General features: G+C 47.2%; 1 protein-coding gene across 3 annotated transcripts in view; it reads left to right on the top strand.

The window, feature by feature from the left end:
• LOC111149981 (neuron navigator 2) overlaps positions 1 to 13226 on the top strand; it is a 393207-nt gene that overhangs the window by 152464 nt on the left and 227517 nt on the right. For all 3 annotated transcript variants that reach the window (XM_022507270.1, XM_022507268.1, XM_022507267.1), the window contains exon 4: positions 3204 to 3276. In XM_022507270.1, coding sequence (XP_022362978.1) covers positions 3204 to 3276 — 73 coding nt within the window. The remainder of the gene's footprint in view (positions 1 to 3203; positions 3277 to 13226) is intronic.

Here is a 13226-nt window from a genome sequence, read left to right as displayed (position 1 = left end):
CAAGAGAGGCTGGATCAAAGAAACATTCTCCCCTTCTGATCTCCTTCCAAGTGAAGCTAGGAGGTTGGAATCCACATCTGACCCTATTCTGCTTCCCAGCCCCGCTCTCTTCCTGGGGTGCAGATGAAAAGAGCGTGGGTCTCAGCAGCCTTGTCAGGAGTGATTTTTAACCTTAATGGAACGTTATTAAAGAGTGGATTTGAGACTTGAGGAATGTTTTTTGAACTCCTTCTTTGAGCAGAGAAATCATCATAGTAGAGGGAAAAAATTCAAGGCACTTGATGGGCTTATGAATCGTCTTTTAAATGATGACCCAAGTTCTAATTTTTAGTTTTAACATATTCCAGGAGTGCGATGCAACCATCCAGACACTGTCCCCTGCTTTATCTCCTCTTTAGGAGAAAGCATTCTTGGTGCCCCTAGACCTTCTCCCTCCACCTAACCAAGGAAGATCCTGATGCTTCCTTTGCTTATATGCTCTGATTCTCCGTGACATGGCTGGGAATTGGGGTGTGTGTTGGATGGCTCTGTGGACCCTAGAGAGAAGGGCTATGTAAGTGTGGGCTCCTGGACAGAACGAGGGCTCCTGGACAGGACGAGGACTCTGCCCTAACATGGTCAGGAGAACCCAGCACAGTGTCTGGAACAGAGCAGACATCTACAATTATATTGATTGATGAAAAGAATCACAGGTTTCTCAGGCTTCGTACTATTGACCCTTTGGGTAGGATTTTTCATCCTTATGTGTGTTGTAGGATGTTCAGCAATATCTTTGGCCTCTACCCACTAGATGCTAGTGGCACCCCCCCACACTGTGAGAACACAGAATGTTGCCAGATGTCCCTTGGGGGTGGCAACATTGTTACCCCTTCTCCCTGCACTCTCCCTGCCCTGTGGAGAAATGATCTTGAAACTCTTTGAAAGAATAATAGGGATTTTAAAAAGTAACAGGAGGAAAAAAAAATAGTCCAGGTAACCTATTTATAATTATTCATTCCTTTAGTAGAATTTAACATTAAAAGAAAGCCCAGTAGATGGCCAAATTGAAATGAACCAAGGGCTAGCCCTGCAGGAAGAAATTACCACGTACTTTAAAATATGATATGCATTGAATGCTCCATAAATGTGCCACGTAAATGTGCCTTATGTTCCTTGGAAGAAAATGTCTATAGAATTAGAATGTTGTAGTAGGGCAGTGATTTTCTTGAATACATCGGTGGGGGTCTTTTTTTGTTTGTTTTTAAATCAATGCTACTCTGCCACACTGTTGTTGAAAAAATGTAACCTACCCACATCAGCACACCTCTGTGACGCTTGCCAGGATAGATACCAAGTGTACTATTTTTGATTTTACATTAATAGATTCCCAGGCAGTCAGCTTTTTCTTTATCTCAATTCTCACGGGGACAATACTTGCCCAAACCTCACGTATCAGCCATGTGCAAGATACACTGAAGAAGCAGGATAGGATTATTCAAAGGAAAAAGGGATTGAAGAATTTTATAATTTTATCATGATTTAAATATTAGTCCCTCTGTGGGGGCAACAGATCCTTTTGTGTGATTTTGGTACATTACCATTGTGGGCTGTTGTGGAAATAAGGACTGATAGTTATTTTTCTCAAAATGTAACAGGGGTTAATAACATTTAGAGATCTAATTTTGATTACTTAAAATGTAAGCCGATTGCTTCAAAACACCTTCCACAGGGGTTCTCCCGCCATTCTTCCTTCTTTCCCCTCCCCTTGCCCTCTAGGATAGTGGCACCTGCTTGCCATCATCAGTCCTTCTGGCTTGGAAGGAAGGAAGGGTTAAAAGCAATCTTGCTTTCCCTCCCCTTTATATGAAATGATTTTCTGCAGTGGTGGCAGGCATAACCCATAACATCAGCATTTATTTGCAGGAAATTGCATTTTGACCCTTTTTCCAAAGATGATTAAAAAAAAGTCTCCCAGATGAGGATCTTTGAGGGTGAGCTGGAGGCTGGGAGAGAGATGGGAACCCAGGTGCCCCCGTAGCTCAATTTTGTGTTTGGAAGGTTTGAAGACTGGGAGCAGAGAAGGAAAATGCCAGACACAGGGAAGGAGGACATATATTTCAGGAAGACTGTCTTGGAGCCAGACTTTACACAAATTAGACCTCTTCTTGCACTGTAGACTCTGCATTCTGTGGCTATGAAGTCGCCTTCAGAAGATCGCTTGGGAAGGGGCAAGGAGAATGGTCACATGGACTCTGTGAAAGACAGTCATTTATTCAAGATAAACCCTATGGGTTAAACACCCTTTTGAATGTATAAGAATGCTGACAGAGCGTAGGAAGTCTGGTCAGGGGCAGGGGAGTTCTCGACTGTGAAATGCAAACTGTGTGAAATTCAAAGATCCTTGTGCCAAGTCAAAAGCAGTTTCTTTTATTTACGGTCACCATTGACACTAATCGAGCCTGAACATTTTCCTGTAGACCAAAAAATCATTAGCCTTGACAAATGAAGTCAAATCAGACCTTTGGGAATGACCTAATTGTTCTTTCCCGAGGGCTGGACGTTTGCTTGCCCTTGGCCATGGCATCAGCCCTGGCAAGCCTGGGAGGCCTTCCAGACTCTGGCAGGTGGGTTCCTTCTTGTCACAGAACACACAAAGGACAGAGGGGTTCACGGAGGTCACAGCCCTCCCTCGTCATCTGCAATGCCCGCCAGCCTGAGAATTTTGTGAGTAAACGCGGCCCAGAGCCCGCTGAAACTCCCATTCACTGTTTTCACATTTGACGGCGTGCCTCCTTGGTGCTGGAAATTTCTCCCAGCTGCTGGTGGACAGGGTGGGTCTACTGTCCCCTTCATCCCCACCTCCATTTTTCTGGCAGCTGCTCAAATTTTCAGGATAGCTCTAGTGACAGTGGTGCACATAGGCACTCTCATTCCACTCTGGTTATTTTTGGTAGCCATGAGCAAGCCAGGGCCTTGACTTCTGGAACTGTGTGGTTGGGATATTAGGTAACTTTTTCTTGTGCAAGTACAGACAGGGAATCCTGACCTGCACCCATCCATCCATTCACCCATCCATCCCTCTGCCGCCGGCGCGTCATTTTCCTCGTTGCGAACCTTAGTAAATGCACAGTGAATTCTCTCTCCAACATCGCCCTTTGTTCCTGATAAAAGATGGCTCTGAGAAGGCTGAACCTTGATTGAGCGTATGTCATTTTTTTTTCTAGATTGAAAACATAGATGCCTGCTTGAATTTCCTGGCGGCGAAGGGAATAAACATCCAGGGGCTGTCTGCAGAAGGTGAGTCAGAGCACTTGTCAGGAAGCTGCCTTTTCATTGTTAGAGATGCCCACCTGTTACTTACTGATGACTTTAATACAGTTAAGCCCAGGGCTGCTGGTATGCGCTTCTGGCTTTGTTTTCCTCCTGGTTTTGAGGCAGCTCAAGGCCTGTCTAGACTCAACTATGCCAACTTTTTGACACCTAAAGAATCGCTCCAGGAATGGAGAGCCCACCAGGCCGGCCGATGTCTGCTAGACACAGAGGAGGGGTTCCTGGAGATGCAGCCGCTTCTCTGGAGGAGGGCTTAATCCAACAACGCCGATTTGATTCACCCGGCTAGCAATTCAGTTAATTATCAAGCCGGGCCTTATCTGTGGGAGAGAGAACACTTAGCCACAGCTTATATTTAAATCGCATAGTTCCCAGGGAAAAATGCAGAGTCCTTATCTCTTGCTTTTCTTAGTTCAAAAAAAAAAGAAAGAAAAGAAAACATGTGATGTATTAATGAGAGGCTGCGTTTTGACATCCTGATTAGTTTTTAATTAACTCCAATTGGGTGGCTAATTAGCACATTAGCGTGTGCTGGTGGTTTGCTATTCAATTAAGTATTGGTCTGGAGATGGCTGGTCCGAGTTCTCAGCCGCCTTGGGCAACGTCTCCCCCTGGAATCTTCCGCGCGCTCTCCGGTTTGTGAATCCAGGCAGCTGGCAGCCCAGACGCGGCCACAGGCCTCAGCAGCCTCCCAGCCTCATTAGGCTGCACCTGCCTCCAGTTTTCCCAGAACAGGTAAAGCAGTTTGGGCCTCACGTGACCCCACCTTTCCCTAGCAAGGCTGCTTCTTGAAAAGATGCCTATTAGCATTGATTCTGGTGGTCAGGGTGGGGAGGAGGGGAGGCAGTGAGGAAGGAAGGAGCCCAGTGAACAGGTAAGTTTGCAAGTGTGGCCTACTTGGGGCCTGTTCCTTGCCTCTGCCCTGCTACACAGTGAGAGCTTGATTTTCCTGGCTGTGTGAACGGTACTGGGGGCTGGCAGCTACTCCTGATGCCTCGTGGGTGTGTCGTGCTGTGTCTGAATGTGACCTCTCCGATGCTGGGCCTGCCCCAGGTCCGGAGTGGACACACTGCTTGCAGAGGTCTCCATGGCAGCTGTCGGCTGGTCAGCCCTAACCCCGGCTCCAAGAGGGGGGATCCTTGGGGGATTCCTTCACCCTGGGGGATGGGCCCTCCTCTGGGGGGATGAGACCTGGGCTCCATGACCCATGGAACGCAGCTTGCTAGGGTGTGGTGGGGCTTGGTGTGGAGTTTCCATGGATAGGTGGGGAGATGCAAATTCTCGTTCCGAGGAACATCATTTCCTTCTGGTAGAGCATTGTTGTGTTGGTGGGTGGGTGGCACGCACAGGCTCCTTGTGCTTTCTGGAAGGGGTTGGACCCCAGGCCTGTGCCCCCCCCTCCCCCCTCCCCAGCAGAGTATCAGCAGGGACTTGCCCAGAGTCCCGCTCAACAGAAAGGGCTCTAGGGGATGTGGACTCCATGTAAGTCACCTTCATCCATGTGGCCTGGAGGTGACACCTGGCCCCTCTGGCATCTGTCTGCATGTTGTCCTGCGCTCTGCCTCGTTTGTCCCCCTGAACCTACCCCGTCCTCTTGAGACCTTAAGGCACAGATTATTCAGTAAGTACTTGTTGAATAAATAAGTACCACCCGCACTTCTCAGGCTTGTCTATGAAGCAGCTCCAGCGCCTCCAGCTGAAGTGGGGACTCATAATAGCTGGAATGTACAGATGACAAAAGTTGACTTAAAGAGATGCTGAGTGACATCCTCCAAGCCCATAGCTAGTGAGCAGCACCCCGGGTCTCTGTGATTTCAGAACTCATGTTCCTGGTGTCTTTTGGGACAGCAGAGGGATAAAGTCGAGGCATGTCACAAACAGGTGAAGGAAACCAGAAAAGATCTAGAACTTTCTTGGCCAGAACACGGTCTCAGAAGATGAGGCCTATCAGGCAGACCCTCAGCTCCAGCCTTGCCCATGTTAGGGTGTGGCCCGTGGGGGTCTCTGAGCACAGAAGAGCCCACCGACCCAGTGTGTTGAGGTGTCTGTCATTGGAGCACAGCCAGGAAGAGGCTTCATGGTGTTTCAGTAACGGCCCCCCAACTGTGTGATGTGGAACCCCTCATCTTTCCTGCTGAGTCGAGACTCATTTTCTGACATCTTGGCCAGAATACAGAACTTGTCAGTCATGGTCCATTATTAGAACAGTTTTATCTTAATGCTTATGATGGTATTGTTTTGGTTTTTTAAAATTTTTAATTTAAATTCAGTTTAATTAACATATAGTATATTATTAGTTTCAAGGATAGAATTTAATGATTCATTAGTTGCATGCAATATCCAGTGCTCATTACATCACGTGCCCTCCTTAATGCCCACCACCCAGTGACCCCATCCCCCTATGCACCTCCCCTCCAGCAACCCTCAGTTTGTTTCCTAGAGTTACCAGTCTCTTATGGTTTGTCTCTTCTCTGTTATCTTATTTTTCCTTCCCTACCCCTATGTTCATTTGTTTTGTTTCTTAAATTCCACACATAAGTGAAATCATATGGTATTTGTCTTTCTCTGACTGACTTACTTAACATGATGCCTTCTAGTTCCATTAATTTTGCTGCAAATGGCTAGATTTCATTCTTGTTGATGGCCAAGTAATATTCCATTGCATATATGTACCACCTCTTCTTTATCCATTCATCTGTTGATGGACATCTAGGTTCTTTCCATAGTTTGGCTATCATGGACATTGCTGCTATAAACATTTGGGTGCACGTGCCCCTTCGGATCACTACGTTTGTATCTTTAGGGTAAATACCCAGTAGTGTGATTGCTGGGTCATAGGGTAGCTCTATTTTCAACTTTTTGAGGAACGTCCACGCTGTTTTCCAGAGTGGCTGCACCAGCTTGCATTCCCACCAACAGTGTAGAAGGGTTCCCCGTTCTCTGCATTTCTCATCAACATCTGTGATTTCCCAAGTTGTTAATTTTAGCCATTCTGACTGGTGTGAGGTGGTATCTCACTGTGGTTTTGATTTGTATTTCCCTGATGCTGAGCGATGTGGAGCATTTTTTCATGTATCTGTTGGCCATTTGGATGTCTTCTTTGGAGAAATGTCTGTTCATGTCTTCTGCCCATTTCTTGATTGGATTTTTTAGTTTTTGGGTATTGAGTTTGATCATTTCTTTATAGATTTTGGATACTAGCCCTTTATCTGATAAGACATTTGCAAATACCTCTTCCTATTCCATAGGTTGCCTTTTATTTTTGGTCTTGTTTGCTTTTAAACTGCAGTTTCACATTCTGCTCACTGCTCTTTTTCACCCACATAACCCAGAGAAGTGGCTTTGGAAGATTGGAGAGGGGGAGGGGGACCTGGGTGGCTCAGTCAGTTAAGTATCCAACTCTTTATTTCAGCTCAGGTAATGATCTCAAGGTTATGAGATTGAGCCCCACATTTCTCTGCCTCTCCCCTCCACCCCCCAGCTCGCGCTCTCTCTTTCTCTCTCTCTCTCACACACACACACACACACACACACATGCTCACTCACTTGTTCTCTCTCTCTCTCTCAAAAAAAAATTAATTAAAAAAAAAACAGAAGAAAAAGAAGAAGATTAAAGAGGGATGGGGGCCTAATAACTTCTCCCCCTCCCCTCTTTCCTTTGTCCGAGCCTCTAGAACTGGGGCAGATAAAGCAGGCAAAATTCTGCTGGGTGAAGTCACTGCCCTCTTCTTACAGAGCCATAATTGCTCCTGTCCCCAGGCCAGAGTCTCTGCATGCCCCACTGACCACGGACTTGCTCTCATGCTGTTCCCGGCACATTAGTAGTCTTTTGTGAGATTGTCTAGCAATTCTGGCTCACCCTCAGTGGGTAGCATTTATATCTGGTCCCCCCCCCAATTCAGGCCCCTTATGGTCCCCAAATAAAGTGGTCCTAGTGAGACTGTAGAGCTCAGTCTCCTCACCCCTGTATTACACACTACAAAACTGGCAGGAATGTGTGGGCTCCATTTTCCACTTAGAGTAGGTAGAACAGCCCTTCTGTCACCTGGAAGCCCCCACCATGTAGTTTCTCTCCAACTCTTTCCTCCCCGACTTAGGTGGCCAAAGAGGCAGATCTGCCAAGTCTGTGCTGAGTGGATGTCCAGCCAGGGCCAGGAATGCCAGTACCTGACTTGGAGTGATTCTCTTGGCCCCTCTACTCCTTTGTCTTCAAGGAGTGCAAGGACCTCACCTTCTTTTCCTGGGCGAGGGGAGGAAATATCCAGTATCTGTGATCATCAGACATTGCCATTTTCCCCCACTCTGCAACACTTTCTCATCTAGAAAGATCTAGATTTGTGGGGGGGGGGTGCTTTTTTTGTCCATTGAGGCATTTTATTTGCTTGTATGTATTCCTCCCTAGAAAAGGAATCCCAGGATTTTTCCTCCTGTGTGTTTTCGCCTTGCTGCTTCATGGTCCATGACAGCAGCGAGGTCGTCCATACAATGAAACGAGAATGGCAGATGGGAGCAGATTATTCTGCTGTTTTTCTAAATCTTTGAATTTTACATCAGATCTAGTGCTCATCACTCCACCTTTGTTTAACCTGCCCTGAGGTTCACAACAACGTTCCCAGGTCTGTGACCATCAGTGATTTCAAATTCGCTAATGTAAGCATGCTTCATCATCACAGCGAGAAACCGGAGAACCGTTTTTTGGAGCATGGCCTTGGAGAGAGCCCACTGTCGGAGCATGACCTGGCGTTTGCCTCTCTTTTCAGCATTGTTAATGCTGTTGAGGGCATCTGCCAGGATGTTCATGTGTAATTCATGGGCAATCCCATTACAGTGGCCCAGGAAGATGGCAGAAAGAATCCTCTAGATCTTACCTTGGCTTTTGAGGTTGGGGGATAATGATGGTGTTTGTTGGTGAGACAGATTCTGGACTAGTGCGGTCTTAGAGGAAGGTGACTGGCCCACACTTTTGTCAACTCCTTGAACTTCTAGAGGAAGGACACTTAGAGACTTTTTATCCTCAAATGGGCTTTATTCATTTTATTCAATTTCAGGATTACAAGAAACCTCTCACTTGACATACTGTTCAATTATAGGACTAGAAGCCGTTTATGGAGAACCCATGTGCCAGTCAGTGAGCTAAGTGCTGTACATGTTTTATATCTTATTTAATCCCCGCAACTTTTTGAGATCAGTATTCCTTTTATCCCCATCATACAGAGGAGGAAACTAAGGCCCAGAGAGATTAAGTCCCACATGGGAAAAGGGAGGCCCACAAGGTCAGCCGTGGCTAAGCTACTCATCTGTTCCAGAGGCCTGGTGTTCTTGTCGTTCCTCACAGTCTTAACCACCTGCATAATTACTAGAAAAGCATTATTGTGTTTAAAGAAATAATGTAGTTTTAATGCTTTTTGTTTTCCTTTTGAAGACGGTTGAATGCCCTGAGGCTCCTCCTCTGATGAAAACCATGGGCGGTTGGAAAACCCCATATGTACTTTTCCGCCCTCTTCCAGTGACTAAAGCAGGATTTAGAACCTCGGGAGGGTGTATGCACCTGTCCTTGAAACATTGCCGCAGATCATGCCCTGTCCCAACCTGCCCGATAGAGGACCACAGAGCGCCTTTGTTCCAGGATAGAGGCTGCGGGCCCAGGGGAACCCCCATGGAGACACTACTGGTTTGGGACACTTCCTCTGGACTAGGCCTTCTCACCTGCCCCCTCTGTGTTCCAGACAGTTGGAACCATCCAGTGTCGTGGGAGCTTGGGCCTCACCCTAACCTGGGTGATTTTCAAGATCCCTTCAACCCCTCCCCGATGCACACTCCACCAGTCATGACCATCTGTAAACCTGTCCAGTGGGCAAAGATAGTTTTTACCCTTGGGAGATTTGCAAACACCTGGCCCTGAGCCCGTCCTCCCGTAATGGAGATGTGAAGGTCTGGCGGGTGAGGCATATCCTATTTAGTTCAGCAGACATTTGCTGGGCACGTCCTGTATACCAGGCACAGTCTCAGCCATACAAACTTAGCTCCAGTTTCCATTAATAAGAGAGCTGGGCTACTGGTACGTACACAGAGTGACAAAGAAAGCCAGTGACTAGCTTGGCTTGTGGGCAGTCAGGGGGATTGACAGAGGCAGTGGGATTTTGCTGGGGTTTGACAGGATACAGAGGCATTCACCAGACAGGAAAGAAGATGGGAAGTCCAGACAGAAGACAAGGCATAGGTAGTATGACAGGACTGAAGACCCCCTCTTTATCAACCTTGAGGACTGGAGGAGACAGAGGCAGGAAGATCCTGCCGGGTACCTCCAGGAAGGAGTGCATGCTTTTGGAGTGAAGTTGGTTGCTGACCTGATGAGTTCAGACCTGGTTTGGCCAGAAACCTAGATGTTGAGCTTGTTCCCCTTTTCGTCTGAGCCAGAGAGCTCAGGTCTTTCTGGTCCGTCAGGAGAAAAGTAATAGGTGGATTGTTTCTGTTTCCTCCTACCCACATCACCTGTGTGGCATGGAGTGGACCTGATTCTGTTCCTTACCAGAAGGGGCCCTGTAGGCTCTCCCACGCCCTTCCTCCGTCCCACTTGCCCCGTGGGTGTAGCCATTGACCGGCTTGGTGAACAGGACACAGATGGGCTGCGGGAATGAGGTGGGAAGTTCTGTGGGGAGTGTAGGTTATGCTTATGGAGGAGCAATGCCACAGAACCCACAGTCCCAGGTCAGCCACGTAAGTCGGACGGCCCTGTGAGTTAAGAGAACTGGATAGGAATTCCGACTCCATGGTCTGGTCTGAGCTGGCCCTGCCTTCCTCTGGCTTCCGGTCCATTCTTCCCTACAAAGCAGATTTCTTTGTATTAGATTATCCCAGTGTTTGTGCCTTTGTAAACCAGGTCTGAGGTTTCAGTAATGCTGGAATAAAAGAACTCTGTTTTTCCTATCCTTCATGCCTGGTGTCCCTGTACAGTATCTGGGCACATTCATACCAGCTGGTGGGAGCAAAGAAATCAGAACTGGAGGGAATTAAAGAGTCCAGGTGCTACTGAATTTATTGGAAATGGAAAAATGACTGCTGTAGCCCATTCAGCGGATGTGGGTGTGGCCACAAACAGAAATGCCATCAAGGTTCTCAGGCAGAGGTAGACACCAGCTAGCTAGTGTAGAGTCCATTCTAGCTAGGTCTGTGGTTTTTTCCTTTCTCTAGAATTCTAGAATGAGGACAGCTGATCCGAAATAAAATGATACTCTTTTTCCAAATCTTGGGAAATGTCATGAGGGAAACATTTTTTTGTGGGCCGATGGATTGTGTCGTTTGCCAGTCAGTGCCGCCCGCTTACCAGGCCTCGTGGAATGCAGACACACTCCCCTCGGAAATGTGGGGAGAACACAATTCCAGCTATTTTGGGTCCTGTCTGTTGTAGACCACCCATGGCAAAAACTTTGTGGCTTCCAACCCCAAACAGAGCATCTGCACCTCTCCAGTTTTTTTGCTCTGCGAAGAAAAGGGAGCAGTCCAGACATCCACCACCTGGGGAGTGGGCCTGGAAGATGTGGTCTGTCCATACAACTGCGGGTTACTCAGCAATGCAGAGAACGAAACTAATGACAAATGCTCTAACGTGGGTCATCTAAAAACATGTTCCGTGGAAGAAGCCACATGCAAAAGACTACATGTTATATGGCTCCCCTTCCAGGAAGTGTCCGGAAGAGACGAAGCTTATAGAAACAGGAAGCAGATTCGACATTGCCTGGGAATGGGTTTGGGGACTGACTGCGGATGAGCCGGAGGACTCTGTTTAGGGTGATGGGAATAGGCAAAGGTGACAATTCACTGAAGTGACTGAAAATCATCACACACTTAATTTTCTGGATACAAATTGCCCCTGGGTAAAGCTGTTTAAAAGAGAAATGGGGGCCACCTGGGTGGTTAGGTGTCCCACCTCTTGATTTTGGCTCAAGTTGTGACTTTAAGGTTGTGAGTTCAAGCCCTGTGTCAGGCTCCGTGCCGGGCGTGGATAGTCAGCTTGAGATTCTCTCTCTCCCTCTCCCTCTGCCTTCCCCCTGTCCCAGCAGGCACATGTGTGTGAGGGCTCTCTTTCTCAAACCAAAAAAAACCCAAATCGGAAGTTCCCCATTGTCTTTTGTCTAATATGAGATCATTCCTGGTTAATTTCCTTCTCCATGCCTGTGACTGTGCCCTCAGGGGGAAAGAGCAGGGGGGATGGGCAGCTTCTTAGTCTTCCGTTAGGGACAGAGCCCTGTGGTGAGTTCTGAGGAGGCTGTAGGTAGAGGGGCCGTATTTTCTGAACCAAAATGGGAAGTAGAGTCAGGCAGCGTCCTGGGTGCTTTGCATGCATTTTCTCATTCAGTGGTCACTTAATTCCCATAACAAGCCTGTGGGAAAGGTGCAGTTTGGCATATGCCCGTTTTAAAGAAGAAAACGGAGGCCCCAAGAGGTTGAGTCTTCTGAAAATTCAGTCTATAAATGATGAACTTTAGAGATTCAAACCCGGGTCTTTCTGGCTCAAAAAATCAGTGATCTTTATCATGAAAATCCCCCCTGCCAAGAAGAAGTATATGTGTGGGAAGACTGTTTTTTTTTTTGTTTTTGTTTTTGTTTTAAAGATTTTATTTATTTATTTGTCAGAGAGAGAGAGAGAGAGAGAGAGAGAGAGAGAGCAAGCACAGGCAGACAGAATGGCAGGCAGAGGCAGAGGGAGAAGCAGGCTCCCTGATGAGCAAGGAGCCCGATGTGGGACTCGATCCCAGGACTCTGGGATCATGACCTGAGCCGAAGGCAGCTGCTTAACCAACTGAGCCACCCAGGCGTCCCGGGAAGACTGTTTTTTGACGGAGAAAGTGATGCTTAGGGACTGATGCTGAGTTATGAACAGTAAGGGACTTAGCAACCACAGTGGGTAGAGAATACGACAAAGCTGTCTCTTTTTGCCCTGGCTTGGACTGGCCTGCCAGGAGATGCTGATGTGGACATGCTTGCCTCTCTCAGGAGACAACCCGTCCGCCCCTGCGTGTGCTGAATCTTTATAGTTCCTCCCTTCTTTGTTGTTCTTACGTGGTTCTAAAAAATGTATTATGGAATGTGCCAAACATTCCATAATCATAGAATACTTACAGAAGGATAAAGAATACTTATATGCCCACCAGCTAGCTTAATAAATAAAACATTATCTGCTTGTGCTTTTAAATTTACCACACATGATGGGTAGACAAGTAAAGCCAAGTTACACAGTGTGGGGAGACCAGGCTTTGAGAGGGAAAAACCTAGATTCAAATCACGAATCCCAGCTCCGTAATGTATTTCCTTGGAGAGGTCCTGAAACCGTTCTGAGATGCTGTTTTTCTGTACAAGAGGGACGTTTACACTCACTTCCCAGATTGTAGAGATTGAATGAGATCATGCTTATTAAGAGCTTAACCTGATACATACTAATTAGTGGTAGTCCTTGTTCTTATAAACTGTATAACCTGTAATGATCAAAGGTACTAAAAATAAATCTTACATAGATTTCGCCAATCCCCATGATTAGCTCTACTTTCTCCCTCCTGTGACTTTAATTTTGAGGCGGTAAATGGTTCCCCAGGTTCTTTAACAGGTGCTAACCTGCATGCCAGATGAACGACCTCCAGAACCTGGGGGTCTCCACCAGCTCTGTGGGGCTTTCTCCGCTCCCCAGATTGCACAAGATGGTTTATAAGCATCCTCCTTTGCCCGGGCCAGCCCTAGCTTACACCTGACCCCCTGGCCTAATTAAAAGCTCCCCCCTTTCACTCTCAGAAGCATCATGGTTTGCATGATAAGTCCCAAGATGACCCCAGTAAAAACTGTTTCTAAGGCACAAGCCCAGACCTGTATGGGAATCTCATCCAGGATTCTGGGGGGGGCGGGGGGGAGATGGTTATTAGCAACCA

Source organism: Enhydra lutris, unplaced genomic scaffold (assembly GCF_002288905.1).
Source record: "Enhydra lutris kenyoni isolate GAN:26980312 unplaced genomic scaffold, ASM228890v2 scaffoldscaffold22, whole genome shotgun sequence".
Classification (NCBI taxonomy): domain Eukaryota; kingdom Metazoa; phylum Chordata; class Mammalia; order Carnivora; family Mustelidae; genus Enhydra; species Enhydra lutris.
Note: the sequence above shows the minus strand (reverse complement) of the source record. Positions and strands in the feature narration are given on the sequence as shown.